Below are 11,091 nucleotides of genomic sequence, written 5' to 3'. Positions count from 1 at the left end.
ATACGAAAGCTGCACTCTTTGCCTTTAAAATGCATCTTGATTTTTGTCGATAGGACATTTGGATCAAAAGATATCGAATTTTTTCCATCGAGCTGATACAAATTTTATTGAACATTAATTTCGCACAAGTAACTGACATGTAAAATCGACGGTCGCTTCAAGCGTTGTTTCTAAGAGAGCAGTATATTCTACACAAAAAATGCTTTTGCAAAAATGCAAAAAACATTTTTGTTTAAAATTATCTCAGCTACATTTGTTATTTGAAACATTTTTTTCTACTGTATACAGATTCTTGGTAAATCGATTTTTTTGTGTTTTTAACCCCCTGCCGGGGGTTTAGGGAGAAGCCCGAAGGTAAAAGTGGTAAGCTTTTTGGGGGTCATTAATATTCTCTGCAAAATTCAGCTTGTTCGTATGATTTTTAGGGGTCAAATTAGTGACGACTGGACTATAAATAAAAAGTTCATTCGTTGTGGTTGTGGGAAGAGAAGAAGAAAATGTTGATCTCTCAAAATTTGAATACATACATAACCTCATCTAAGAGTGAGTTTGTTGTGGTTCGCACGTGTACACGAATTATTTCAACTTATGTAGTAAATTTTCGTTTTAAATTATTACTAATAAGTACTTTGTGAGAAATGGAGTACACTGTTGGGAGTCTCGCTGACTTAATATCTGGTAAAAATACACCAAATAAACCTAAGGTAATAAAAGTTGCAGTTAAACAAGAAAATAAATCTGAAGAACAGGATACACCAAAATCAAAAAAGAAGGAAAAGAAAAAGCTCAAACCGTCAGTTAGTGTTTTAGAACAGGAAATAGTTTCTTCTAGTGATTCTGTTAAAAAGAACCAAAAAAAGAAAAAAAGGAAGATATCAGATAATCAAGATGATGACAATATTCCAGAAAAAATACTTGAAAAGGGCATAAAAGAGAAAAAGCGTAAATCTTCTACTAGTCAGGATGAAGAACAAATTACGGAAGGCTCATTAATAAAAAAGGGAAAAAATAAGAAACAGAAAACATCTTTAGGTACAGTGAGTATAGAAGATACAGAATCACTGGTAGAGAAGACAAGTATTAAAACACATAAAAATAAATCTAATTTAAATGGAAGCAGTTTAGCTGATAGTGATGAGGAGGATCTTGATGAAAAAGTAAATAGTGAACAGAATGATCAAGAAGATAAAGAACCTGCAAAAAAGAAAATAAAAGTAGAACATGATCCAGAGGAACAAGAGAGAACAATATTTGTAGGTAATGTACCAATCAAGATTAAAAAGAAAAAAATAAAACAATTTTTCAACAAGTACGGAACAATTGAAACTTTGAGGATTAGAGGAATTCCTGTTGCTGATCCAAAGATACCTAAAAAGGTAGCTGCAATTAAAAATGAATTTCATCCTGATAGAAATAGTGTTTACTGTTACATAAGGTAATGTTTTATTTCAAATATGAACAAATATAAACAGTATGTATTGAAAATATTTTTTTTTAGATTTTCTAATAAGGAAGAAGCTGAAAAAGCCTTAGAAGCAAATGGCAGTGTATTTCAAGAACATCATTTAAGAGTACATAATTGTGTTACCAAAGAAAAACCTGATGAATCTAAAGCAATATTCATAGGAAACTTAGGTTTTAGTAAGTATTGTATATTTCATATGCTTCCAAATATGAATTCCTATACTTTAACAAATCTTCAAGATGCAATGATTTTTGTATGTTGGAAATATTTTTATATTGTATATAATTGCTGTATTTTTAAGATGTGTAGTACCTACATTTTTTCAAAATGTGAATATTAAATGTGGTAGCTTGTTATTGTTCTTGCCATATCAGTTGGTCATAGATGCTCCAAAATCATTATGAGGAACTTTCTAAACTTATGGGGATAAGAAAAATAATAAGGCCAAATTTGTAGAAACTGTACTTATTGAATATTGTAATGTTTATTTTAATTTATTTACACTCTACTTCTTCTAACACTAACACTAAAAACACAATTAATTTATAACATTTATTACTTAACAGTACATATTTATTTTATCAACCAACCCTCTAAAATCTAAATTGTTCTTTAAATATAGTACTTCTATGCCACTAGAAATCTGTCGGTGCTGTTAAGTCTTGCTTTAAATTGTTTGTCCCGCTTGTAGAGTGCAATTGAATTCTCATGTCAGGAAACATCCACTTGAATTGTTGATTCAAATAGATTCCATCATAGGCATAGCAAGGTTATTGTAAAAATATATTGCATTTTATTCATACATAGCATGTAGGATTTATCATAAAATTATCAAGATAATGCATATCTAAAGAACCATGAGGAAGCTGGATTTAACCTCTATAACATTGTTATTAAAAAGGTCTTTACCACCATTTCTAAGAAGTAGATTACTTTATCATATTGTTTATAGGAGAGCAGTAAACCTTATTAGTCCAAAACATATCTCTGCAATTGAGTATTAGTGAAAAAGAAGGGAAATACTCAGAACAAGGTTTCTTGACATTCAGTGATGAAAAGCCAGAATGCTTATGAACCTTAACCGCCAAACACTTGATATGATTAATTAATTAGATATGTCTGCATTTTAAGCTATTCATGTTAAAATATTCAAACAGTAGTACCAGCATTTTCCATCACTATTCTAATGTTACACATTTAAAACTCTTGAGTATACTATAAGTCACAAGGTGTGGATAAGCATAATGTTTTCTGACATATAAGTACTTTAGAAATTGTTTTTCTATTTTTTTGCTTGTGGCTTGAGGCTATAATTTCTTTTCAGATGCTGAAGAAGAAGAACTGTGGAAGTTATTTGAACCTTGTGGCTCGATATCTTCAGTAAGGATTATACGAGATTCCTATACAGGTATGGGCAAAGGCTTTGCCTATGTCAACTTTCAAGAATCTGATGCTGTACAATTAGCACTTGAAATGGAAAATGTAAAGCTTGGTAATAGAGAACTGAGAATTAAATTATCCAGTGTAAACACTGCTAAGAAAAATAAAAAGAAAGAAAATAAACAGGTAAGTATTTCAGATTAAGGGGTTTTGACCTATATTTTGAATATTTCATATGTATAAGCTTTTTATTAATATCATCTAGGCTAGACATCCCAATATTATATCTTCTAGACAAGCCAATGGAGGTATGATATTGATACAACATAATTTTATATGGCATTCATAGATTTCTACAATGCGTTCAATATGGTGAAAACATGACCATTAATAAAAGCGCAACAGTGATGCTGAGTTGAATATCAATACATGCAGGTCATTAAAAGCATGTACAAGGACTCAACTGTAACAGTTAACTCATTTGCTGACACACGACGGATTGAAATAAAAGAAGCTTATACAAGGAAACCCACTATCCAGCAATTGTTCGCTAACTGATGGAAGACATGTTCAAAACTTAAAATTTTCAGACAATGTAATACTGCCATCAAACAATGTGAATGAACTGGGAGACTTAGCGGAGAATTAGTTGATTTGCAAAAGTGAAGGCAGAAAGGAGGACTAAAAGTTAATACATTATTAAAAAGTAATTGCAAACCACGAAGGTGCAAGGCAAATACAATTCCAAAAATACAAAAACACAAGACGTGGGGAGACAAATACAGGGCAATTTTAATCTTACATTTCTATAGGAATATGTTTGATAATAACCTTTCATGGTTGACACGGTTCTCTTAAATATTAATAAAAAATCATAATAAGAACAGCGATGATTACAATATCGTAATCGTACAAGAATCATAATAAGAACAGCAACAATTATTTATTTATTTATTTAATTAACGGATATACCATATTTACAGAAATATGACGTCAACCTTTACAAAGCTTATATATAGGTTGCGTTAATAAAAAACAAACCAAAATTAAAATCAAACAAAATTCAATTAAAGTAGTAGCTTAAGTTATTAAATAATGCTCAAAATCTCTCAAATGATTTCTTAAATGTTGCTGTAGATATTCCAAATAACTCTAAACTATTGCTGTGCTCATTGGCAGTTCGTAACATTCTTGTAATGGGTTCATTTTGGCCATAATTCGTAGTGTGGAATGGAATGTTGAAAATCTCAGTGTTACGAGTTCTTCTAGTATTAACATTAAAATTTATTAAACTTAGTAACTCGGGATCTTGAACATATCCATTTATAATTTTAAAAAGGAAACATAAATCCGCTTGACATCTTCTATCATGTAGTGATGATATTTAGTATTGACAGTATATCATCATATGTGTATTGATGTCTAATAAAACCAATTTTGTAAGCACATACCCTCAAGAATGTATTTTGAACTCTCTCGATACTGTAGATGTCACTGTTATATGAAGGAGACCAAATGAGAGAACCATACTCCAAAACTGATCGAACTAAACTACAGTATAACATTTCCAATAACAATTAAATTCCAAAAATACTTATATTGGAGAGAGATTCCTTTAAGCTTAAAACTACGCATGGTAAAATGTTATTACTTAAATAAGGGTTAATATATTATGATAAACGAGGAAGTGTTAACAAGAGCTGGAATCAAACATGAATTGTTTTTTTTTTGGGAAGCGATCTGTTATAAATGTGTCTTATATAACCTGCATTGTTACAAACTATTAAACAATGAAAATATTCCTAGTTGGAACACATAATTAAGGGTCATGTGTGGGATATTAAGATTTATTGTAATGGGCAGAAGAGAAGGAAGAAGGGGCATAAGGGCAAAAACAAAAATCAACATTTGTGACTGCGAGATATGAGTTTGGTGCGGAATTCGAGACATACATTTTTACATTTGCTCGAGAGGGACAATTAAGAATAAATGGCAGATAAATATCCATACGCTGGAAGAAGCCTATTCCTAAAATTAACACACTTTATCCATTGTTTTTGCAATTTTGCTAAACGCAGCTCAGTTCAATCTTGTATTTATCTTATAACATAGGAATACTTATCAACTTATTTATTATACTTTTACCTATTTGTGGCAATTTTTTGTGATAAAAGGATTGGTTGATCCCATTCAGATACCACTACCCATCACCATTTATAATCGTGTATTCTTTTTGGTAATATTAATATAAAATATTTTTCCTGCAATCACTTATACATCGGTTATATTTTTATATGAATGAAGGGCAAAAAGTGACATTTTTATGAAAAATGGCAACTGCCACATCCACTCTTATATGCAGTTTATACATTTTCATAACAATTTGATAGTTTGCAATCATACTTTATGTTGTTCTGTTTATTTTCAATTTTTTTGTTAACAAAAGTCGCCATTCTGAAAAAACCTATTGTAAATAATGAAAAGGTTGCCAATGTGAGCCCATAATACTGTTATATGGGAAATATGTTAATACTCGCAATCTTAAGTAGTTTTTATTATTTAATGATGGTAAATTTTGGGCTACCAGTTTCAAGGCTTACAATATATGCCCCATCAGCAGGCCATACAGGAAAGCACCTTCCCCCTCAAGGAATCCATTCACTCAAACCCAGAAATGTATAAAATTGATATTTCATGTATTCATTGTGCTAATATGTTTTTTTCTCGATATACAGTAGACTCCCTCTATAACGAGAACTGAAATGACAGACTAATTACCTCGTTATAAGCCGATCTCGTTATATCAGACAATCATAATACTGTGCATACATATGAATCTGTAGTTTTTTAAAACATTAACTTCCTATAGTGAAGCCATTCGGAGCAATATAAGATGCTAATAAATATTGTTTGAATGGCGTTTTTGAAAAAAAGTTATTTACTTTTATTGTCAATGAAATATATTAAAACATAAAAGAGTTCTTTACTTTTATTATCAATGATATACGTTACAACAGAAAAGCTGTACTTATATTTTTTTCCAACTACATAATGCATAAATCGTATTTTCAAGGATAACATAAACTATTGCTTCTGCAATTTTAAGAACTCTGTTATTTTTAACTGCTTTAAATGGTCCAGTATCATTCTATCATATTATATTTTCTAAAGATGTGAAACAGTTGTATTTATTCATTGTAAAGAAGTTTATTGCGGGCTGCAGTTAAGTTTATTGAGGGGCTGTTTGAAAGGGTATTTATTTATAGCCACGACCGGACTAAAAACGTAAAAAAACGTTTTTGGATCTTATTATCTCTCGTTATAACCAAATTTGCCCCTCTATAGACGGTTATAGTTCAATAGAAATTTCACGGGACATCTAATGTATCTCGTTATAAGCGAAACCTCGTAATAACCGTGTTCGTTATAGAGGGAGTATACTGTATTTATTAATTGTTATATCTGTTCTGTCAATATCGTAAAATTAAAGTTTCTGGACGCCACATACATAAAAACACAAACACAATTTATTAAAATTTAAACAGTATTTTGCCCTAGATGTTATGTTGTCATTTTACGGAGGTAAACCTAGTGTTTTACTTAATATGGAAATTACATTTTAGAATGCAACAAGACGTAAGATGGGAAAAGAAAGAAAAAGTGGACAGGCCGAAAATATCGAAGGTGATGGTAAAACCTTCAAGAAAGACAAAAGGCGCATGGTATTTAATAACAAAGGTTTTCAAGGTTCCAAAGTTAATAAAGATAAAAAGGTAACTAACATTTACTTACTAAAATCGTGTTAACTATTATTTTAATGTTTTCGTTCTATTTTAGAAATTCAAAGTGGATAAAGGAGCTCTGGATAAAAAACGAAAAGTGAAGAAAGTAGCTCCTTATTAGTTAGATTACAAAAGGAAAATTTTGTTTTTATTAATGTTTACAAATAATTCTTGTTATTATTTCGAAAGTAATAATTGTATAAAAAATAAAATTATACAGCCTATAATGGATTTTTATTAATTAATATTAGCATCAAGCCTTGAAGCAAACAAAAGAGTCTTGTCGTCCGTTCCTGTTTATTTTATCATAACAATTCTTGTGATGTTGATCTCCAGCTAGCATACCACCTCTTTGGGGATCTTCCTAGTGGTCTTTTGGTATTGGGTTTATGTCTTTGCCTATTTAGCGTATTCTGTCGACATAATCTCTCCATTTGCGCCGTCGTACTTGTGTCCATCTATATCCTGGACTCCAGTTTTTCTTAATGTATCGATATCACTCAGGTATCCCGATATTCTGGCTGCCTTGTTGATTTGTTTTTCACTTAATCTGCAGTGTACCTATATTACGATTTACGATACATCTCGTTAATCATTAGTTTACATCTGAGGGGGGCTCTTGGCTATAACCATTGACTGGGCTTTTTGTGGGATATAAACAAATTATCCTGACCTAACTCTTCAAATTGATCTTGAAAATGTATTTAAAATAGTTGGTGCTCTTACGAAACCAGGATTTTGTATGTTCGATAAATTAGCACTAATCTTGTAGTGCATAAAAACAAAACATTTCCCGAAGAAAGGTTATTTACTACAGACAGAACAATGCCATTGACTATCTTAGCTTACCCAAGAAAGTTTTTTTGAAGTTACCTGTAGCCAAGAACAAAGTTTAAATTAATAGACTTTGGCACTCACCGAAATAAATGTTCTGTTTTGTAATTTCTTATATTATAACCAAATGCACTGCATGATCGAACCATTTTTATACACGTATTCTTAGTATTCTAAACCATCAACCCTGTAACCGTTTCAAAAGATTTAAAAGAAAATCATTATAATTTCGATTATTTTTTTTTTAAATAAAACTACTAACCCCATCTATCTGTCAAGTATCTGTAGCCGACTCAAGGATTCTTCTGTAATTCCCAAATATATCCGGTAGATGAGCCTATTCATCAACTTGTCACTCACGCCCAATTTCAGAGAGCGCAAGAATAGCGTCTCCCTCTTTTCTGTTAAGAACCAACCAACGGTTCCAACCGTTAAGACGTGTTTCCGAAGAGGGTCTTATTTAGAGGTGAGCTAAGAAATCCTTTTCTTGTCCATATTTCAGATAGATATTTATTTTTAGACCCTTATTGGAGAGGCTATAATGCTGATATATTTCTGATACATGTCTCAAGTTAATATTGGTATGGAGTTATTCCAAATCCTGGTCCAATAGCCATATTTTTTTTATGGAATACCTAACCCCTCTTATCTAGGATGGTGGTGGATTGATATAGGATGGAGCCGAATCAATGGTTTATTTGGTTGACTGATTAAATAAGAAAAGAAACAGAGCAGATTCAGGTTGTACCAATTTTTATTATATCTTCTTTCAAGAAAACGAGAAATGATTATGAACTCAAAGAATGAAAATGTAGTGAAGTGTTTTAATTTTATTTAAAGGTTTATTTTCTCTATTATTCCTAGTTGATAAATAACTATATTATTTTCAATGTAAACAAATTTCGAAATTTGGGGTTAATATATATATATATATATATATATATATATATATATATATATATATATATATATATATATATATATATATATTCATTTTCTTTATAACTAATTCTTAATTTAATACGATACAAAGCTTTTTTGTTTATGATAATGTAAACATAAAATGGTATTTTGGTATCCCTTTGGGATGACATAACTTTTAATGTTTTCTTTTTGTTCATTACTAAGAAATAATAAAGTATAGTTTTCTTGTAAACCTTCGATAAATCTTAATTTTTTCTTTGTTCGTCCCCTTCGAGGATAAACCAGGGGTGGCGTCCAATAATAAATTATAATTTCATATTATCTAACTGTGCTTGGATTTAAGATACGATATAGTTTCTATATGTTTAAGAAAACCCCGCCCAACACTCTTCGACAACGAGCGATTCTGGCCTTGCATATATCATTGTAGTACGTTGTGCTACAACCCAAAGAGTACAAAAACTATGTCGTATCTAATTATTATTTAAAAATAAACTCATATAGTAAAATTTATTGCTATTACTAAATATGTATACGTCTCTGTTCTTTCAATGATTTCGTTATTAATATATATGTAATCTTTTATAGCGGACAACTTGTTTGCTTATGTGCATACATTTTGTTTTTATTCTGTTAGAATGTGAACAGTTTCGTAACTATCAGCGAATATCACTGTATCAACCTCATAACTGGCATATTTAATTGTTCTTAAGCAAATGAAAGATAATAAAAGTTCTCCAAAAATTCACTGAATGGAAAAGTAATAACAGATAACCAAACAATTGCTCAAATCAGGTCTGAAAGTTTTGAATGGAAATTTAGGTCTTAACTCGAACATATTGAAATCCAAATGACCAGAATATACAAATTCTTCTTGCTCCTAAAATTACTAGACCTAGCATTGACGCTATTAACCTTCCTTTTACACAAAAAGAATTAGCTTCTGGTACAAACTCCGCCGCTGGACCAGACAATATCCCAATTATATTCATCAAAAATTTATCTCATTCCAGCCTCGCAACACTGCTGAATCTTTATAACAGAATATGGCACACTCACCAATTACCCAGACTGTGGCGTGAATAAATTATCATACCAATATAAAAACCCAATCTACCCGAAAACTTAAAAAAATCATACAGACCTATCTCCCCAACCTGTTCATGATGTAAACTGTTCGAGAAAATGATTAATTCAAGATTAACAGGGATTATTAATAAATATGTAGTAATTGAAGTGATTGAATTGCAAACAGGTGTTCTCATGGTCTATCAAAGTACTTAGCTAAAACGTCTGTCTCAAAAAACTCGTATAAGGCTGTATAGAACACTGATAGTCCCCGTTCTCACATATGGATCAGAGGCATGGACGCTAACGAAAACAGATGAATCCGCTCTATCCATTTTTGAAAGAAAGGTGCTACGCAAGATATTCGGAGCGGTCTGTGAGAACGGAATATGGAGGCGTAGATATAACTTTGAACTGCAGAATATCTACAAGCATACGTTTGGTGGTAAAGATATTACCACTATAATTAAGCGAAACCGCCTGCAGTGGGCAGGACATGTAGCCCGGGCCCTTGAGTCAAACATGATAAAAAAGATTCTAACAGCGCAACCCGTGGGAATGAGAAGACGGGGTAGACCAAAGCTGAGGTGGATGGACGGGGTAACACAAGATGCCGAGAAGATCGGAGTCGGCAACTGGAAAATGCAAGCGAGGGACAGAATAGAATGGCGTAGAAAGCTTGAGAAGGTCGAGGCCCTCTAAGGGCTGTAGCACCAAGATGATGATGATGTAGTAATTGAAGCAACACAATCCGGTTTCAGACGTCACCGTTCACCTCTTGATAATTTAGTGCTATTAGAAACACAAACAACTTCCGCTATTTCAAATAAACAAGATCTAATGTCTTTGATATAGAATGAGCCTTTGATACGACTTCGCGCGTAGCCATTCTTCAAAAGCTTCAGCAATACAAGATAACCAAAAATATTTACTCCTTCATAAAAAACTTTTTACAAAAAACAACGTTCAAAGTGAAAACAAATGGTGAAATCTCAGCGACATACGGGCAAAATAATGGGGTCCCACAAGATTCTTTACCCAGTACAACATTGTTCATTCTTGTAATAAATGATATTTGTTCCGAGTTTTTGTCCACCAGTCATCACTTAATATACAAAGACGACCTTATTTTATATTGCCAGGGAAAAAGTACAGTCTCCACATGCAACGTGCTCCAGACCGTCGTAAACCAAATTAGCGAATGGTCCATAACAACCGGATTAGCTCTTTCAACCACTAAATCGAAATTAATACGGTTTAGCAGAAGACCCTGCAGCCAATGTTCAATTATCAACCTTAACGGAACTCATTTGCAACCCGTTACTCATCATAAAATACTCGGTTTAATGTTTGATAGTAGACTTGGAAACAGCATATTAGTGTAGTAAAGGGCAATGCAATGAAGAGACTCTTGAGACAATGAATATCTGAAGGCACTATCACAGTCTGCATCAAAATTTAACTTAAAGCTACAGAACTCTGTGCATAACACTTCCATTCGTCTTTGCTTAGGCGTTTTTAAAATCTAGTTCCATATACAGCCTTACTGCGAGGCTAAAGAACCACCTCTCTGGATTCGACGAGAGTATCTTCTACAATCTCAATTTGTATGGAGAGGATCCAATCAATACTAGACAT

General features: G+C 32.0%; 1 protein-coding gene across 1 annotated transcript; it reads left to right on the top strand.

Annotated features, from left to right (window-relative positions):
* Positions 1–522: 522 nt before the first annotated feature.
* Positions 523–6,854, top strand: LOC140432579 (uncharacterized). The gene is made up of 5 exons (XM_072520578.1): positions 523–1,435; positions 1,499–1,641; positions 2,790–3,031; positions 6,469–6,618; positions 6,683–6,854. Exons 1-5 carry the CDS (start codon positions 639–641, stop codon positions 6,746–6,748), a joined length of 1,398 nt encoding a protein of 465 aa, XP_072376679.1. The 5' UTR covers positions 523–638; the 3' UTR covers positions 6,749–6,854.
* The last annotated feature ends 4,237 nt before the right edge of the window (positions 6,855–11,091 follow it).

The sequence above is a fragment of the Diabrotica undecimpunctata genome, chromosome 1, assembly GCF_040954645.1.
Source record: "Diabrotica undecimpunctata isolate CICGRU chromosome 1, icDiaUnde3, whole genome shotgun sequence".
Lineage (NCBI taxonomy): Eukaryota > Metazoa > Arthropoda > Insecta > Coleoptera > Chrysomelidae > Diabrotica > Diabrotica undecimpunctata.
This window is presented reverse-complemented; position numbering and strand designations above follow the sequence as displayed.